Source organism: Gavia stellata, chromosome 11, assembly GCF_030936135.1.
Source record: "Gavia stellata isolate bGavSte3 chromosome 11, bGavSte3.hap2, whole genome shotgun sequence".
NCBI lineage: Eukaryota > Metazoa > Chordata > Aves > Gaviiformes > Gaviidae > Gavia > Gavia stellata.
Window position 1 is genome coordinate 24082635 of NC_082604.1, and position 20673 is coordinate 24103307.

General features: G+C 44.1%; 1 protein-coding gene across 2 annotated transcripts; it reads left to right on the forward strand.

Moving 5' to 3' along the window:
• The first annotated feature begins 9670 nt into the window (after positions 1-9670).
• TNFSF10 (TNF superfamily member 10) lies at positions 9671-18747 on the forward strand. 2 transcript variants are annotated; one of them, XM_059822591.1, is made up of 5 exons: positions 9671-9793; positions 13658-13810; positions 15339-15381; positions 16210-16329; positions 17029-18747. In XM_059822591.1, exons 1-5 carry the CDS (start codon positions 9671-9673, stop codon positions 17475-17477), a joined length of 888 nt encoding a protein of 295 aa, XP_059678574.1. In that variant the 3' UTR covers positions 17478-18747. The 2 variants fall into 2 exon arrangements, with proteins under 2 accessions (XP_059678574.1, XP_059678576.1); XM_059822593.1 differs by having other exon boundaries at positions 17032-18747.
• The last annotated feature ends 1926 nt before the right edge of the window (positions 18748-20673 follow it).

The following is a 20673-nucleotide window of genomic DNA, read 5'->3' on the forward strand; positions in this document are numbered from 1 at the left end:
ATCGTCTCTTGGTGTTTTCCTCTCACCAAATTGTATCTGCAACATTAAGGTCCACTTTTTACAATTAAGCCCTTGAGTCACTCTCTTTTGCGTGAGGCCACTCTGTTTCACTGCTACCGTCTGCCACCAGAATTCTCTCTGAGCTGGAAATGGCTCTCTGCTGAGAGGTATGCTGTTATGTAGCGATATTTCTTCTCTAGGTGATTAAGGACCTAATTGTCCCAAATATATTACTGGACTGTAGCCTTATAGAAGCCAAGGAAATCAAGTTCAGCTGCCTCCAAAAGTCAGAGAAAGGCCCATATTATTTTAAGCCAAGGCAAGCCCCTAGGTAATTGTTTTAATTAAGTCAGTCATGGAGGTAGTTTTACAATCTAACTCTGCTGAACAACTATTTTACTGGCTGATTGCGGTAATCCATTATTTTTCAAGTGTCTTTTGGTGATAATTCTTCCCAGTTATAAAGAAATTACTTTTGTATTTCATTTTTCCACGTAAACATTCTGTTGCAACATGTCCAATTTTTTCTTACCCCTAACCCCACAAATCCTTAACCAGCTTAACCAGTATATACTCACAATCCAAAATTATCCAGGAGGCTAAAGAAGTGCAACATTTTACCCAGTCAGGTAGTTTTGACATGCAACGTAGACTTCAAGCTGTGCTTCTCCGTGTCTACCTATGTATGTCCATGTATCTTTAATAAGGACACAAACATCCTCCACAGCCTTCTCCATGGCAATCTCATGCAGTGATTTCTGCCAACACAAGTTTTCAACACTCATCAATAAAAAGTTTTGAAATGGTTTTACGATTGCAAAACATTTTACAGGCAAGCCTGGATTCCTTTAATATCTGGGTTTATGTTTGAACCTCCAGGACATGTCTTTGCTGTATTTCCAATCTTTCCTCCTTCACTGTAAAACCTGAAAAAAAATTTTTTTCTTTTCCTTATGACATCTGAGAACCTTTATAAACTCTAGGAGCTGAGCCTTAAAAAAGGTCAACTTTATCAAGATGATGTCATCATATGGACATTTTCTTTGGCAGAAAAACTGTTTTAAGTGTTTCCTCCCATCCTTTGCTGCCTTTATGCAGTTTGCTGTGCTTTCAGCTGTGTCCCTGCAACGGTTTGGTGTCCCTGCTGTGAAACAGCTCCCAGAACACCCAGAATCAACACAAACTTTTTAAAAAGTGGGTTTTACCTTCTTCTGTGATCTGTCTTTGCATGATGGCCCCACTGACAGTTGTCCTGGCCAGATCCAGCACAGCACGGGAAGGACCGGCTGGGCACTGCAGCTGCCCTGGCTGCAAAGGAAACCTTGGGAAGGCAAACGACTGCATGGGAGTCCGAGGAGGCTGCAAGGCTTGCCTGGCTCCTCTGCAGACATGGGGACAGCAGGGATTTGCAAACCTTACAGACCCTACCCACTGCAGGACCCTTGCACACACCCTACGTCTTACCTCTTGTAGCCTCTCCCTCCCGTTGAATGACCTGGTCATCTCTTCTTTTCCCCGATTCAGAAATTGTGCCTACGCTAGGGTGAGGGTAGCATCCAAGGAGCTCCTATCACCAGCTATATAAACAACCCTAAAAACCCACTCAGAAGCACCATCTGAAATTATAGGGAATCCTGAATCCTGTGCACTCTGGGCTGAGGAGAAACCCGGGATAAAGAAGGATGGGACTTTGATGGGACTCAAAGCACCTCTGTGAAGGCTCTTTTCCTTCTAAGTGTTGACATCTTACATTTTGTTTTCAGATGGACTTTATTTGCATTACCTGAAAAAACTTCCTAGTTAATAAATTACTTAACAACTCTGTGTGACCAGAGTAGTAGTTAATCTGCTGATATTGTTGTGGTGTTCAGGCAAATAAGAGTAATGGCTGAACAAAGCTGAATACACAAGTTGGGAATGTTTTGCTTGCTGAGATGTGAAGAAGTCTCCAGGGTTTGCTTGGTGGACTACTCCTGTATTAACTCATATCTCAGTGCTAGCTAAAAATTAACGGGAAAAACCAAGTGCTGTGGGTTGTTCAGGATGAGATACTGGGTTGGATATAGCAATCACTGTCATTGTCACAGTTCTGAACCACAGATTTTTTAAAAAATGCTATGTTCTCCACTTTAAGATTTTTTTACATTAGCTATTTATTGTCAGGAATCTTTTCCAACTTCCTTCCCAAGTAAATAAGGAAATCCTGCTTTGAAGAGGCTAGGGAAGTGTTTGTTATATGGTTCTTATTCCCAGACACTCAAGTTCTTGTTTTGCAAATTGATGTCAGCTTGAGTTTAACTTGAAAAATTTGAGCGAGGAAAAGCAAAAAATTTAGCCCCAAGAGTAAATATACTGCAGCTCAGTGAAGTACACTGCAGTTTACTTTTAGTTAAATATTGTTACAGTTATAAATGTTTTTTCAGTTAAATATTACACAACTTTGGAGTAGGAATGATGAAACTAAAACGCATATTGACCCAGGAGCAGCTTCGCTTTCTATTCTCCTCAAGCCCTTTCTGTTTACTGAGTTTCAGTGCCGTACAAGCCCAAGAAAACACCTTGCACCTGACAAAATTTGCCATCTGTAAACAGCGCCAGACCAATTCAGGCTCCGTCCCTGTGGCAATCTGGCCACAGAGCTGTTTTAATACTGTTTGCCAGTAGGTATGGGGCACTTCTGCTCCCCACTATAAAATGACCCTATTTTCAGGACAGAAGGAAAATGCCTTTGCTGTTCAGTGTCACTGAAAATACAAACTGGCCACTGAAGACCCAGATACACAAAACTCCATTACAAAGTTTGCATGACATTTATGCAATACCTCCTATAACATAAAAGCGCGCGTATTTTTTTTATCATCACCGCCTCGATACCATTGGCATGTTCACAGAGGCCAAGGTTTCCTTTCAGCTTTGCTTCAACTAATTGACAGCCCAGCAATCTGCACAAGTAATTCAAGTTCTGCCAGTCTTGCACTGACCTCAGTGCCATGTGTTCCTGGCTCACCAGCCTCTGAAGTTTCCCTTTAACGCTCTGGACAGCCTTGTCCAGCCCTGACTAACCTGGGTAGTCCCTAAACGCTCGCAGCCCCCCTGAATTCCCAGCTCTTAATCTGAAAAGAACCACATTTGAGATGGTGCAGGCACCACCGCACTGAAGGATTTAAAAGAGCCTTTCCTGAGTGGGAGTCACTACACCCCACTACCAGAAAGTCCTCCATGTCCCTCACTCAGGGCTAAATAGCTGCAATATTCATGGCCAGATTCTCTTATGTTTATTGCCTAATTTTTATACTAATCACACAGCATGAAAGACTGAGCAGATGAGTCTTTCCAGCTACTGGCATGAAGTCTTTCAATAGGCATAAAAGAAATGCTAGAAAAACCTTTGTTTCTTACAATAATGAGTATCTAGCTTAGAGTATGCAGCACTTCAGCAGTCATCCAGGAGCCAGATCCACGTGCCACAGATCAGCCCACAAGACTTGGCAGGGTCTGTGTCAGGGCTGACGCAAACAGAGACCAGTATATGCAGCGTCCACTTCACCTGCTATCAAAATCACTCCCCAGAACAAAGCAGCCACCAAGCAGTCCCAAAACCTCCACAGCGGTACGACACAGAGTGAATAAACCCAGAAAGTGTACACACAGCAACGGGTATCACCGTATATGACATGATGCTCTTGCTGTAGATGCATAGACAAGTAGATGCAAATACGAACAAACCTATTTCCCACTTTCATTAGTACATCCTCATGATGGCTGTGCTGGTATAAATACAAAAACAAATCCACACATACTCAATATGGATTAAATATGTTGTAAACCAAGCCAAACCAAGACTGCAGGAAAACAGATTCTGCTGGACAGAGCTCAGAATTTAACTTCACTCCGTGTTTTTTTAATCACAAGAGAGAAAACAGTCCATCCAATTAATAGAATACAAATATATGGTCCAATCCATTGTGCCCTTTTTCACTAGTTTACAGGAACAGGGAAGGGTTTTCATGTAAGTAAAAATCATCCCCAGCCGCTTCTCCTGGTTTCCTCTGCACCCACAGCATTTTGTCACCAGCTGGGAGAACACATCCGAGCGGGAGCTCCAGCCGCAATGCCAACAGCACAGGGGAGGGCAAATGGCTGGTTCCCTCGCGAGGAAGCAGAAATCTCATTCACTTCTCTACCTACAGCCTTGTGTATTGCTTTTAATCTGTCCCAGGAGGAAACTGTAGCCCAGGCAAAGACAGACAGATACATGACAGATGCTTTACCATGGAGAAGCCTCCAAAAAAGTCATTTCTTTGCATACATATCTGACACCCTAAAGAGAAATATTTGTCTTCCATTTTCAGTGGAGGTTAAAGGCACTCACCTATGGTAAAGATAATCAAATGTCATGCTTCAAGGCTTAAGCTGATTGCTTAGCAAGGCTTTGCTATATGCCAGGGACAGTTCTTCCTCTTTCTGAAATGTTGCAGAGGCAGCTAGGTGTGTTATGAGTTTCCTCCCAGCTTGCCCCGGAGCTGGGGCTGCAATGAACCTGTTTCAACATTATCACTTTGTTAATATAATATAGAGAAAGACATAAAAGCGGCTGTAAACATCCCCTTCGCTCCCTTAGCAAGGGGCCCTTAGCATCATCTAGTGCTTCACACAGCTCTGGTCATGTAATAAGGTAAGAGCCACGTGGCCAGATCCAGCATTGGGATCTGCAGCTGAAACGAGTTGCTTCTACCTTAGTGATCTCAAGAGACAAACAGGACCACGAAGGAATGAACAAACCGCAAGAGCCAAGACATAGCCCTTACAATGGATATATACATTACTCTAATGATAAAGTAATTTCAACTATTCCAAAATGAAGTTTTTTGAAACTTTTCTTTAACCAAAGTCTTCCATTCTAAGACAAACAGAAATTTTGAAATGTGAGACTTTCCCATGCAACTGAAATTCTGAGTTGCAGCACTACAAATAATAATTAAAACAGTGACATAGAAAACATTTACATTAAAAAACATGACAAGGAATCTTGGGCCAAGGCACCCCAGTGAAACTAATTGCACTGATTCACTGAGTAGCATCTACGTGCTTTACTGGGACGTGCCCGGTAACAATCCCTGGCATTTGGCTCAGCCAGTGAACGTCAGAAGAGCAGGTACCGTGCACAGTACTGCAGCCCATGGCTGGAGTTTTACCAAAACTCACAGGGAAGTTCAGTGTTAGGAAGATGCTCTTGCCTTTTTAAGCCACAGCAACCTAATAAACCAGGTTGGTTGCCCAGGACAGCCTAAAGCAAAAGAGTTGAGTTTCCAGAGATGCTGCCAACAAACCTCAAATCCATGGATAATGATCTTGTGGAGGTGTACAAATCTGGAGAACGCTGCTGCCGCTGCTCCTGTTGCACTCAAGAACTGGCTTTCTAAGTACATGCTTTTTGTAGAAAGCTAAAGTAGTACTAAATCTCTTAAAGATGGAGAGTGCTCTGTATACTGTTGGAAGTACCCCTATATAATTGACATAATGAAAAAGCTTAAAATATATACAGTATATTAACAGGCAAGAGGTTAAGTATTTTGTCAACAAAATGAGAGATCCAAAGTTAGATCTAGAGCGCCAATGCTGCAGCATTATTGGAAATGAGTGTGGCATGCGTATGCACATATATTCCCCGCTCTATTTATCAAATCCACTGCTTGGGGCGTTGAAAGAGATGCGTCAGGTCTGAATAATTTAATTCATAGGTGCATTTTGGGCCAGCTAGACCATTGCTGTTGTTTGTTTAACACCATAGGCATTGCACTGATAAACAGATTCTCATTCTGATCCCATGACAGTATAAATCACAATTAACTCATGAATTTGCAGTGGTTTGCAACTGACAGTAAAACATGAGGTCTGAATCTGGCACATGGACCATGAAGGAATGAACAAACCGCAAGAGCCAAGACATGATCTGTCCGGCACATGTGCAAAAAGGAGGACCACTGTGCAAGGTTAACTCTGCGCTCGCTGCCACAAACCATGCTTTTTGTGCCTGCTTAATTGGGAGGCTTTACAGGATGAGGCTGTTCATAGCCTGTGCCCCTGAAGCAGAGCGCGGCAGTGCCCCACGCATGCATTCGTTGGCTGTGAAGGTGGGTACAGACTGTCCCTGGCCTTTGGGGAGGAAAGCAGACACAGCAATTTCTTCCTGTGCTCTTACAGCCACGTATTCAGCGGCTTCACGGTGGGAACCAACAGCTGAAGTGGCAAAGCCCAAACCGACAGAAGCATTCAGGTGTCTTCTGGTGGGAATCTGGTACCTAAGTTAGGAGTTAGCTTGTGAAGGAAGACTTAAGTGGCCACAGCATCTTTGATGACAAAAAGCTCCATCTGAGCCACGCTCTCAGGAGGTGGAAAGCTACAGCTGGGAAGCACAGCCATGAGGCTGCTCTCCTCTCCAGAATGGCTAAATTCCCTCTCCGCAACTACAGCATGACAAGTACATGGTTTGATACCTGTGACCAAAAACACAACCTCCTTCACTGCTCAGCAAAGAAATCAGTGTCGAGAACTGCTATGTACCAGAAGGTCAACTCTGCTTTCTCTGGCTTGGAAAAGGAGCACGGCCCAGCTGTGCCGGGGCTGGCAGGGAGCGACAGCGGTGGGAATAACAACCATCTGCATCACTGGGAGAAGTATACGTATAAACATGTGTGAACCTCTGTGCTCCTCTGAAAACACCCTTATCGCCCCCATCACTGCAATCAGTGAGGAAGTAGAACTAAGGACTTTTTCAAGACGCTCTTCCCTTCATTTTTACACATTTTCAGAGCCATTACAGATTCCTACTAGTGGCACTGCTGGGGGACAAGTGTTCTCCGGTACGGCAGTCCAGTGCCGGGTGTTTCCTTGACATGCCAAGCATCACAGGTCCTGAGGCCACAGGACAGATTAAGGTTTATGTCTAATTAAATGGTTCACCGAGTGAGCTTTAATAGGATGAAGGAGCCGGGAAGAATCAGAGGTTTTGCTGGGGAGCTGCTTCAGTCTAGCACCACGCAAATGCACAGATCTTTGTTTTGTTTAAATGAGCACTAATGACATTCCTTCCCACTGGTGTCATGACCCCACAGTTTTACTGTGGTCAAATTTCATCAAAACAGTAATTTTACACTCTCAGAACCTTTGAAACAAATTATTTTCAGTATAAGTTTACACCTATTAGAGACAAATATTGACTGCAGAAAAGCATTGAAAGTAGCAAAGATTTTCAAGCGTATTCAATGGTGAAAATGATTGGAGTTTCACTCTCGTATTATCCTGTGTCTGTGTGGAAACCCATAAGCATTTTATCATTGTACAATGATATTTTAAGATCTGAAAACTTCAGAATGAAATGTGACATGATCATTTTTGGAAGAGGCGCATCTGAGTGGGTTTCTTTCCTTGTTTTCCTCATTGTTCTTTTTAAAGCAAACTTCATTAATTTTGCCTTACAGCACTGGCACTAACTAGAAAAGTATTAAATCAGAGACATAAGGAATATCCATAGAGGATTTCAGATGATGGGTCAGGGGGACACGCACCATGCTTAGTAGACATCTGCAAGCTAAGTACATGGCTCTTGAAAAATCTTTCGTGAATTGGTGTGTTTACCCACAACAATAGTTCTGTTACGACTCATAGATTGGGGGGAAATCTGTGAAGAGGTTGGAAAGACACACAGAGACCAACTCCTAAATGTGAATGCCAACAAGAGTGCTCCGTAGTGCCCTGGGCTTCCTTTCACTTTTGTTTCTATTCTCTTTGAAAGGAAACACTGAAAGAAGTTTTGTTTCCTCCCAAAGAGGTAGGACCTCCCTGAACGTTTGTAATGAAAATCCACACAAACTCTCTTCAGTAGGCAGGAATCTTCCTCCAAAGTAGTTTACCACCTTTTCGTTGACTCTTCACGCGACTCCCTCAGATGAAACGTCTGTATAAGGAATTTGTGAACCATGATAAACGAAGTACGATGGAGGCAGGTTCTTTTGTAGGATTCTTTGGTGCATGTGCTAAAATCTGTAAGAAACTCCTGTTCTGAAGCTGATGCAAAGAGCTACTTTGCATTAAGTAAAAGCGAATGGGAGTCCCACTAGCCCCACTCAGAAAGGGGCCGGGATGCTGCAAAGCAGGAGCCCAAAATGTCACATTTACTTTGCTGAGAAGTCATAGGAGGAGATCATGAGCTCACTTTCAAGAAAATGTTAATCCTTCCCATCTGACATATGTGTTGGAATTACACAGATTTGAACTGTTTTGGCACACAGATTGAGTGCTACAGAGCCAGACAAATAAACTGCCTGCTGCCACGTTAAACAGGAATTCAGGGATCATTTTGCTACATTGTCATGGAAGAAAAAACAATTTCCCTGTAAATGGTTGAATACAATGCAGTTACATCTTCTAAAGATCTGCTGGATAGTCAGGAGAGATGAAGAGATCTTTGGTTTAATTTTGCCCTGTAATTGTACTGGTAACTCCCGCCCGCACCCTGGCACTCGGGTTATGGCTGTCGGGCAGGCGCCAAAATTTCGTACTGCTCTGCAGCAACAGTGTGCAAGAGAACTAACTCAAGGCGTGGTGGTGTTGGGCTGATGGTTGGACTTGATGATCTTACAGATATTTTCCAACCTTAACGATTCTGTCATTCTGTGAAGTCCCTGCACTTGGATTTGAAATCCCAGTTTTCCAGGGCTGCACTGTCAGCAGACCAAACCTCTGCTGATTTTAAAGGATCTGCGGATAATGATGAAGTTGCTTATAATCTGCAGTCTGTGCAAGGTGAAGGTATCAAAACCCCAGTGAAAGGCAATGGACACATCCTAAACCATGCGCATGCCTTCGGAAAACGTCCATCTGGGCTCAACAGTTTGGAGAAAAGTTTGCAAGAAGGACTCTTAGAGGTTTGAAAACCAACCAACCAACCCACCCACCCCAAAAGTGACTTCAGGCAAAGAAAGCCCGGAATGTACCTGGCGCTCATACACCGTGGCATGAAGCGTGTCAGCCCGGGGAGCAGGCGTGCTGCCCGAGAGGTTGCAATGGCAGCAGGGGCTGGAGCTCAGGGCACGGGGGGCGGCTATCGGCATCTATCTCCCTGCCATGCACCAGCTCTGCCGGAGGAGCTACAGAGAAGGGTAACGCGGCTGGGAGTCGGGGAGCTCTGGGCTTCTCCGCACTCCTAACCACAGCCTTCACCTCTTTAAAACAGCCCTCTCTGCACCACTCCCCGCTGGAGGTGGCTCGGAAAGGTTGCTCAGAAAAGCCCTGCGGCGTGACGGCTGACAAACGACCCCCACTTCAGCGGGGGCCAGGCAGCAGCGGGACCCGCACCCCCCCCCCCCCACCCGCCACGGCGGCAGCCGCCCGGCTCGGCGGGACGGGACGGGGCGGGGGGAGGCGGGGTCCCGCCCGCTGCGCTCGCCACGGCGGGGCCGGGGCTGCCGGGGGGGCGGGCAGCCGGGGCGGGCTGTGCAGCGGCCGGGCTGCCGGAGGCCGCACTTCGCCGCGGGACAGCGGCGGGTGGGCCCCCAGCCCAGCCCAGCCCGGCCCGGCCCGGCGCGGCGCGGCCCGCTCCTCCCCCGGAGGGAAAAGCCTGCCGAGCGAGCGGCGCAGCGCTGCCTCGGGCGAGCCCTGCCCGGCCATGATGCTGCCCGCGGCCGGTCCCAGCCCGGGGCAGACCTGCGGGGCCGTGCTCGTCGCCGCCGTGCTCCTGCAGTGCGTCTGCGTGGCCGTCACCTTCCTCTACTTCACCAACGAGCTCCAACAGGTTGGTGGGGGCAGGCTCCCGGGGGGACCCCGCGCTCTGCCTTTGGTTTGGGCCAGGAAAGGGAAGGACGGACAGACGCCCGCGCTGCGAGCGGAGCTGCAGGGGCAGCTCACGAGTGTTCGTTCCGCAGGAGAGCAGAGCCCTCCCCGGCGCTCCCCAGACAAAGAGCTTCCCTGCCTGTGCGCCTGCCCCTTTGTCTGAGCTTCCCGGGGTGTGCTCGCAGCGGACGGGGCTGAAGGCAAGAACAATTAAAAAGTTTCTGGTTTGGGGGGGGGTTTAAAGAAGTTACGCGGTTTTGCAGCGAGGTAGCAAACGTGCTTTTCCTCAGAGCGCCGAACGTGCTATCGCCTCCCCGGGGGTGCCCGTCAGCACTGCGGGAACGGCCGTGGCGCTCCGCGTCCTGCGAGAGCCGCCCCGGGCAGCGGCGGGTGGACGCAGTCACCGTGGAAAAAAAAAAGACTGAGAAAAGCTGAGGTGCCTTTTAAATGCCTCCTCTAGGAACATACGTAGTTTTAAGACAGTGACTAATCCCGAAGGAACTTCACCCAGACAGCAAACCCCACTGAATTCCTCAGAATGACTTGTAAAATACCCAGTGTATAGTCTAGATGCTTTGGTCTCCTTACAGCCCCCTTCGAGCCTGCCAGCTGCTGCTTGCCTCTTTCCTCTTCCTGCCAAAGGTCATTGGCGTTGCAAGAAAACTACATTCATTTTATAGTCCCGCAAGCCTTTATGTGTGCGGTCCCGCTTTTCATTGACCCCCCCGGTACTCAGGGTTTCCCTGAGTGCCTTGCCCAAAATTTCCTTACCCTGCTGTAAGTTGTACCAGTATGTCGCTCTCCATGGCACAAAGGTAAACCTAACTGCAGGTAAGCGTGCTATAGTTACAAACTTAATATTTTGCATTTATGCAATACTTTCTCATGTTACCTACGCATTTGTTCCCCATCAAATTTAATAGGTGGAATCTTCTGAGATGTCAGAGTCCTCTCTGAAGCAAACGTTAAAGGGTATACGGTATTCTACAATATAAGCCAATGCTCGTATTTTGGAAATGTATAAAACAGATCTTCCTGCTAAGTTTATAGCTCTGGCTCTCCCATCTTTGGTGAAATGGGGGATTTTATGAAATTGGTTATGTAATACTGATAATGAAGAAAAATATATAAATGCATTCTTGTCTCTTCATGCATACAGTTCAGAGTCCTTTGCTAACAAGCTTGCCAATCTAAGTAATTAGTAACCACACTTATCTTTCCCTTCCTTTTATTCAAATATACACCTGGGACACAACCACACCTAGTGATACTTGCCCAAAATACAACTCGCTGTTTCTGAAAAGTAACAAGCCTGCTTGTGGTGTGAAAAGCCAAATCTGCCCACACTGAAGTTCTGCTGGGCTACAGAGTAAGGTTGCTGGCTCTGGAGGAGGTACCTTAAGCACATATTATTGCATGTGCCATCTGGTGCACACTAAACAAGGAAAAAGCTTATCTAGAGACACAGTCTGCCACCCCACATCCACATGGTGCACGTAGAATAAGTCTCAAAAGAAAAACTGTGATTTTTTTTGTCTGCCCATTTTTCTTCCCTTTGTTGTTCACAACATCTGCATTTCTACACCTTCACCAAGTTACTATGGCTGCACAGACTGCAGGTATTCTTATCTTTACAGAAAGAATAATGTATAACTAGCAGGGTTTTTTTCTCTACAGCTGTAGTAATCTTAGTAGGACTATGAATATGACCATTTGTTTAACAGTTTTGCTATGGGAGGAAGTACTGAGACATGAGCACAATAAAGTTCACTATGCTTCAGGATACAGGGCTGCAAGGAAAATATCCTCAGACTTCCTTCTGTTTTGAAAACATACTCCACTCACTACTCCTGGAATAGGAGGGAAGCTTTACAAGATAGCGTTCCTGCGGGACTTCTGTCCTCAAAAACTGCAGTGCTGCAGATAAACCTCATTTGAGTAAGTCTTACAACACCCCAATGCCTTGCCTTCCCTACCGATCAGAACTACCAGTAACAGAAATACCAGTCCTTCAGTACCATACGGCGCTGAGACAAGGTTGCATTCCCTGAGGGTTTCAAAATGCGTGCAAAATACTGTTCCAGTGCCAGGATAGTAAAGCTGTTTGGGGGAAAAGTATGCCAGGTAAGGAAAGGGCAGAAGCGCAGGACTGTTTGCTTCCAGGTTGGAGAGCAAAGCTCGGAGGGGAGCTGTAGCAGATCTGGTAAGAGAATAAACTAATGTCTCATCTGCTCACATACTTTTTTTTAAAAACTCAAACTACTTTGTTACAGAAGCTAGTATAGTTAAATCTGTCAGAGCCCTTAGTTTTAAGTGCGTTTTTACCTTAATCACATAATTTTAATCACTTAAAGTGAGTTCTTGAAACAAGAAACCTGATTTAAGAATATCACTGTACCTATCAGCAAGGACAGAGAAACCTTCACAAACACTTATAGTGGTGGCCCCATTTCGCTTTGGTGCCTACAAAGTACAGAATCGTTTCAAGTATTAGATGAAGTGCAGTAGAGTCTGCTGCTGCAGACTGAAGGTGCTGCTGAAGCCGGCAGGACGGCCAGAGTAGCGTGGGTGAATTCTCCTAATCCTCCTGGAGCATGAAATCTCTTCCTAAACGCCTTTGTTTTCTAAGAGGCAGGAAAAGCATGGAGTGTGAGGGAGGAGGTGACTCCATTTGTTGCTTTCAATACCCCATTCTCAAGGACAGCTGCAACTGCTACGTGCAGAATAAATGTATCTGTTTAGCAAACCAAACTTCTTTATCATAGAAGAGTGACATTAAGTGTTACAAGAAATCCATCTGAATGCTTTGCATATTTATTGCTGATTGCTGTTTCTTCCAAGTCCCTGTAGTACTTTGCTGGCACAACAAGCCTTACCAGTCTTTATAGCTGATGCAGCAGCAGCCGAGTTCAAAGCAAAAGCAAACAGGGGCTGATCTCGGCTGGGGTTCGCTGCAGGCAGCGCAGGTTATGTGCTCCTACATGTTACGTGCTGGTACATTAAACAACAGCGCCAGCTGGAGTTGTGTGTGCTGCCTCGCCCTGCGGATGCAGCGGGGCTTGGGAAGAGCTTTCCGCTATGATACAAACTCTCCCAGTCAGGTTCCCTTGGAGCCAACAGGAGTTTTGATGCTCTCTTCAAACTCGCTTCTTGTTATCAGAAGAAAATGTGCTTTCTCCATGAGTAGAGGCTATAGACATAGGCCCATGTCACAAGCATTCAGCATTATAATTTTATTTGGAACCAAATGTCGTTTCTGTTGTCTGGACTTTGTTCTGGACTATTAGGTCAAATAGAGTTACAGAGAGACCCCAAACTGGATATGGGGAGGATAGGGTACGGATATAGACCAGTGAAAGCCTGGATTGTAATTTCAGCCAATTCATTGGCTGAAAAGACAGAATGGAAAATACCTTTGGGGTCTAGTGTTTGATTTCATCCTCAATAATTTGTGAAGAAAAATCCCTTGTGCGAAAGAAATGTTTTAATGCAGAACTAGAGAAACTAAGGAATGCACAATGTTAATGATTTGGGTATTGAATTTTCACAAAGCTTATTTAGCTGAGTGCTAGATACCAAATTTATGTCCATGGAGATAATGGAAGTATATTTTTGCGTATTGGGTATGCCATCATAATTAAATAAATATGTAAAATCAGGATTAATTACTCGTGCTGCCTCTGTAGTCATAACTTGCACCATACTAGCAAATGCTTTAACAAAAAGAAAGCATGATCCTAAGCGTAGTGAATTTAGTGACATACCACAGCTGAACATCTGCGAGGACATCACAGGTGAAAAATCCTGGCTTTCCCTTCTGCTGCAGCTCCGGGACACGTACTCCAAGAGCGGCATTGCTTGTCTCACCGGGGAGGAAATCGGAAATTTCATCCAAAACTTGGATCTAACTGAAAGCGAAGACAGAGCGGCTGATCCCTGCTGGCAAGTAAAGTGGCACCTGGGAAAGTTAATTAAAAAGGTATTTGGGAACTGACATGCTGAAACAGTGGCGCTTGGTGGTATTACTATTCAAAGAATCTTAACAGCAGAATAAAGGGGGGCTCTCGGATTGTTTTATTGCAAAGCAATAGTCAAGCCGCAGCTTCAGCTGCAGCGTGCTTGCACTGAAGCAAAGAAAACCCCATGACAGTGATTTCACTACATTCAGGAAATAATAAAGCAAAGAAAATCAGTTTACTAAGTGAATTTCAGTGATAGGTTGACTTGTCTGAAATACCTTAGGGTAGAAATGCTTGACTCAAGCTTGTTTTCTACCTGACCATACAGACCATAGTGCTAGCAGAGGTATCACTCCCTCTTTGGAAACACAGCGAGACTGGCATGAGAAAATGAGATGAAACGTAGCATGGGGAGATATAAAAAGGTGCCTGAGGAATGGTCTGGTCATGAGCTGTGTGATGCATGAGGAGAGGAAAGAGCGAGTGAGCACACAGTATCGGGCACAGCACCTTCCCAGCTCACCATTCAGAGAACACCACCTCCTGCGTGACTTACGCACAATACACATAATTTTGGCTACAGACAAGAAAACAAGCCTGGCTGAAAAATCAGAAAGGCTAAAATCTTCTGGAATGGTTTTCAAAATCCCATCTCCAGCACATAAATAAAGCTCATCCATAAAATTTCACTTCTGGCTGAAACTTACCTGGCAAATTTTGCAGTCCAAAATTAGATCCTCTATTGGTATTCAGAGGTCTTGGCTTCTTTGGTGGAAGTTCTGCCAGTGAAGTCCTTGAACTTCTGCATAAAGAAAATACTGTTTTATTTGCTGGACATTTATACATCTAATATACCTACTAGCTCCCTGATGGCTTAAAAAAAGATAGCGTCGGTGCCAGAAATAATAAATGATGATGATAATAATCATAATAATATAGATGGGTGGATAGATAGATAAATAGAAATGTGGCAGGGCAGAAAACATCAGTAAGTGGCAATACAGGGCCCACGTTAGCACTGAGGTAAATCATCTCAAACCATCATCAGCTTGCTGCAGCTGCACCACCGTCGGTAACCAAACAACTAGTTCGTTTCAGCAGTCAGCAAATGGTTATAAAGAAGGGGAATGGACGAACTAAGATATGCTGGCTTAAGAGCTTGGATGGATAGATAGGTAGAGGTATAAAAAGAAAATGAAATTTGATTTCTTGGAGCTAAGATCCCAAAGCAGTGCACACTGGCAAGTATTCTGCAAATGGAAGCTGATGCTTGTACACTGTATCTCTTATTTGAGAAAAGCGTGAGGGTCAAATTTTCCAATAGGCTTGAAGCCCGGATGGCTGAGCTCTCTTGAAAACATTTTCCCACACATTTTGTTACATGAAAGATGTAAACTTAGTACAACAAATTAATAGGCCTTTTCTGATTTGCGTGTTGATCAAATCCAGAATACCCTTTATTCATGAGTTTGAGAAGGGAGTGTCTTTTTCCTGCATCTGTCAGCTTCTGCTGACAAACTAATTAGTTTTCTCTGTGTTTGTTGGCAGATGATGTCGAGAAGCTACGAGGAAAACATATCCACAGTCAACGGTATTATAATAATTTTATTATCTGTGGCAAAAAGGAGCTGCTAGTGGCACCTGATGTGTAGTGACTCAATTTTTTAAAAGTGCAGAAAATATTGACTAAGATCTTGTACTGGCAGCAAGTAATTGAAAAATGATTACTTATTACTAGAAGGCACATTTTCGGGAGCTAGAAATATGATCAAGTGGCTAGAGCAAGGTAACCAAGGTGGATGCAGAGGACTGAGCTTCTAGACCTCAGTCCCACAGTGTTACGGGGACATTTAAACAGTCTGCTCTCCTGGGACCAAGCAGCACTGAACTGCTGTATGCATAGATCGAGTAAGGAATAGCTCTGCTGAAGCTCGTACACCTCTAAGCACGTTGAGCGAAAGCATTACAACCTCCAAGTGGAAATTCAGAGGAAAGGTTATGAATACTTAGCCATAAAAGATACAGATCATGAATGTGAAAATTTGGTACTATGGGTTACTTAAAGTTGTCTATTGGTAATTTTGGGGTGGGGAGAGGAGAGAAAGGGGAACAAAGAGGCATATAAAGACATTTCAAGGAGAGCAAGAGCGAAAGAGACATTTGAGCCTTATTAGCCAATATATAGCATTCTTATGATGTAGTCAATTAAAAAGAATCACACAGAATCACAGAATCACTAAGGTTGGAAAAGGCCTTTAAGATCATCAAGTCCAACCCCAACCCAACCCACCATGCCCATTAAACCACGTCCCGAAGTGCCACGCCCACACGACATACCTATTCCTTAAAATCAGGTCAAATGGGAAAGACGTGCTTTTCTTGCTTTTAACGTGCGGTTCCTTTTCTGGTCTTACCTTAGCTGACAGAGGCCTGACGCTGTCACACACCGACGGGCAGCAGCCACCGCGCAGTCCCGTCAACAGGATCGCGGCGCATCTGACGGGCAACAGCAATAGGAAGAGTTCCCTGTCCCCACGCAGTAAGGAAAAACCTTTAGAAACAGTTAAAGGTCACAGAACTTACTCTGTCATTGCTAGCCTGGTGCTTACATACACTTTTTAATACTCGCATTGAGTTAGCAGTAAGAAACAAATCACAAAAAAGTCGTCTTGTCGCAGACAATGTTTTTTTCAGCAAATTCTTGCAGAACAGGGAGAAAGCCCACTCCCTCTGGGTACCTCACTAGCTTTTCTCCTGGAACCTTCATTAGGGGGAAAAAAGTAAATATCCTTTTTCCTAATGTTAAGTTTTTCTCTTTTCTTTCCTTTAATTTCGTTCTGTTAGTTATGTAAGTCCCAGCTGCTATGGTGACAGACCTATTAGAAATGCGAGACAGAGACAGGAGAGACTTGACATTCAGGCCATATTAATGAAAGGCTTGGTAGGGTTTCTACAGCTTTAGAGGATATCAGACACAAATGGATATTTTAACTTTGTTACTAAGAAGTTACAACATGGTGATTTTCCTCTTACCTGGGAGCACAAAAATTAAAAATAAAAGTAGTTCATGTGAATTCCCACATAGAGCTAAACAACTGACTTCTGGACTTTCAAATTGTTTTGAGAATGGACCTAATGAGTCGCTGGGAGTCGTTGTTAAAAACCAGACTCCTTGACTAGCAGACACCTGGCTTCACTGCCTGGCTTTTAATTTAACATTTTCTCTTTTTTTCTCAAGTAGATTCCTCGCCCAGAAGAGGGAACGGACAAAAAATAAGCAACTGGGAATCGTCAAGGAAAGGCCACTCTTTCCTGTACAACGTGGAGCTGAGAAATGGCGAGTTAGTGATACCCCAAACCGGGTTCTATTACATCTACTCGCAAACTTATTTTCGTTTCCGTGAAAACGAGAATGAGGATTCAGATTTGTTGGCACCAATCAGGAACCCCAAACAGCTTGTCCAGTACGTTTACAAACTGACAAATTACCCAGAGCCCATTTTGCTCATGAAAAGTGCAAGAACAAGCTGCTGGTCTAAAAAGGCAGAATATGGACTTTACTCCATCTACCAAGGTGGTGTGTTTCAGCTGAAAAGAGAGGACAGGATTTTTGTCTCCGTCAGTAACGGTGACATAGTCGACATGGACAAAGAAGCAAGTTTTTTTGGAGCCTTTATGATCAGTTAAAAGATGAAAATCACGCTCCAAATGAACCAGTTTTCATAGTCAGGACCAGCTTAAAATTCTATGAAATAGGGGATAATAAGCAAACACTGTAGCAATACTGACAATACCAGACTCCCCTTTCTCAGCTCGCTCAGCGCGAGGTCCAGCCGTGCCGAATACTCTCCCACCAGCCAGGAAGGGGTAGCAGCAGCTGGCTGCAGCTGCGGATGGCGATGCTGTGTGCGGGCACGGGCACCATGGCTCGCTGCCCAGCCAGGCTGGGGACGTGCGAGGATTTCACACGCCACAGATGATACCTTCGGCCAGAACCCCAGGCAGGGAAGGGCTCGCCACCACCTCCGCAGGGATGCTCCACGCTGGCTCAGCCGTGGCAGGTGGGATGGAGGATGCTCCGGGTCCGGTTACTCAAGGCTGAGGCTGGACATCAAATTTTATTCGTGGTCTCCATTGGGACCCCATCTTGAGTATCTCAGCTCCTGTAAGGAGCCTTCGCAAGTGCTGCTTCCCAGATGCCCGTGGAATTACTCTTGGGAGTTTTTGTTTGAATCCGAATTTTACAGAAGTGAAAGGCCGTCAGAAACCCAAACTGCACATCTTCATCTTATCTAACAAAGCACTTAAGCACCTAATTAGTTTTAAGCACACAAACAGTCTGACTAAAGCAGGGTGTTTACATGCTTGAAATTAAATATGTGCTTAAGCATTTTTCAGGATCATGGCTTGAGTAAACACATTAGTCTGTCTTAATCAGGATATTGTACATAAAAACAGCTGCTGAAATGGCACAGAAGAGGTTTTGAAATCAATCAGTATTTTGATCACATTATGATAGTGCCTATTTACTTAATTGCTGTGCTGCAAAGATTTCACCAGGCTTCCAATAGGTTCAGTAATGTAGGTACTGTTACACTTGTTGACAGCAAGTACCTGCTCCAGAAAAAAGGTGTTTTTCTGTAAATACTGAATTCTATTAGACATTTGCCACAAATTAAGCATGACATGGTTCTTCGATGTTTATTTGTACTGGCCTGTATTTGGTAGGATGTAATGCAGAAAAACACACCCTGATGACTAATATTTTAAGGAAAACACACAACTATCCATACATAAATAAGAGCTGCAATTTAGGTAATGCTGTTTTAATTTTTATTTTATTTTTAGGAATGGGTGGAAAATTTTCATAATTTTTTTAAACCATAATTTTTTTTAAAACTGGCCACTATATTTTTTAACCTTACGAGTAGGACTATTTTATAGTAAAAAAAAAAAAAAAGGAAAAAAAGTTTTGCAAGCATAAGCTGTGTGGGCTAGATCCACAGCAGAAGTCAGGTAGCATAAATCAGCACATCTGCAGCATTGTCAGTGGAGTGATAGCAGTTTGCACCATGAATGTGTTTTGCCCAGGTTCAGAGAAAACAGTGGGGAAAAGCAAGTGAAAGTGAAAAAAGATTGGAGGGAAAGGAAGACAGTTGTTCTGCAAATGTTACTTTACGTCAACAGAACGATGCCAGGAGAAAGTCTGGTGGTCCATTTTTTTTAATACACTAAGGTTGCCGTGGGAACCCTCACATTCACTTCCACAGTCTGGTAATTAAATCACTGTACAGCCCTTGCATATGGGCCTTATGAGCAAACATGTATCGTTCATCTTACTCTTTTGTCAACAAGAGGAAATGAATAGACACAAGCCCCTGCATTTATTTTGTCATTCAGAAAAGCAGGTACGTTGGTTCACTTAAATACCTGTGTTTGAGCAGCAAGAGTAGAATTTCAGGAATACCCTCCTTTTGACAGGTTAGGGCAAAGAAACACGCTGCTGGAAGCCTAAAAGGATGAGTTTTAACTTTTGCCTGCTATTTTAACAGAGCATCATACATACTATTTTCAGTGGTAATCAAATACGTGAGCTGCTTCATCATTTACTGGAATGCTTTGGTTCACCTCATTCTCGAATCATCTGTTTCAACAGAGAACAGACAATGTTTTTGCAGTTTTCTTTCTGATTTCACTATTTAATTCAGAAATTTTCTGCCTGCCAGAAAAGGCTAGGGAGAACAAAGCCATTCCCTACATATCTGGATGTCTTCTATATTGGAGAAATGACTTTTGTAGGTTCTCCATGCAAATGGACTGGGTTCTTCAATCTCAGCGCAGGATTGACCCATGTTATCAGGTTTGAGAGGATTTTTAGCGATTTATTATATTTTAAAGTTACTGGTTTTTTTAAATGTTATTTTAGGAGCTTATTTGAAAGAACATTTATTTGAACTGTGAAAAAAGTATTTTGGATTTACTGGTGGCAGCTTAGAGTCAGAAACCCTCCCTATGGCTAAGAACCGATTGTGTAACGTAGGAGTCGTGGCTGCTAGAAAGGACTGGAAGGAAACCATGGGGGACTCCACAAACTTGCAGCTGATGCTAAGAGAAACTATTAGGAGTCGTGGCTGCTAGAAAGGACTGGAAGGAAACCATGGGGGACTCCACAAACTTGCAGCTGATGCTAAGAGAAACTATTACACGCAGATATTTTTTGCTCCATGTTCTCTCCTCAACAATCAATATATAACACCATGCCTGCTGTCTCTTGGGGAATGCTCCCTGGCATTACCTTCCGTTTTTTATCTAATGTACATATTCTTGGTCTCTGCATGCAGAGCATATCGCAACAGGGATCACACCAAATAATCGTATTTTAGTTCTGAATAATCCAAAGGCATGCTTGCCAGATATTATCTTGGAGGTAGATTATCAAGCAATATCAGACAGGACACATTTGAAGATGAATGGAAAGATACAGCAACGTCTGTTTGTACATTTGCACCCTGAATCATACTTTTCATCTCACTATGTTGAATGGCGAATGTAGCAAATTTTTATTTGTGGATGTTGGTCGTGGTAACATGTAAATATTGTAATTTTTCTACATGCATTTTATATAAAACATTTTTAGTAAATAGTTACTTAGTCATGCAGTGATTATTGGTGTCATCCTATGGCTTCCGTAAAAACAACCTTGTCTGAAATCATTTCTCTGGCATTGGTTGGCATCAGTTATAATCCATTAAATGCCACAAACAGTTGCAATGCAAAGGACATGATGCAAACCTTTGAGCAAAGCCATATTGTGTAATGCCTTATAACTGGCTTCCAGACCCTAGCTGCTGAACAGCATCAGAAGCAGTACACTGAAGAAATC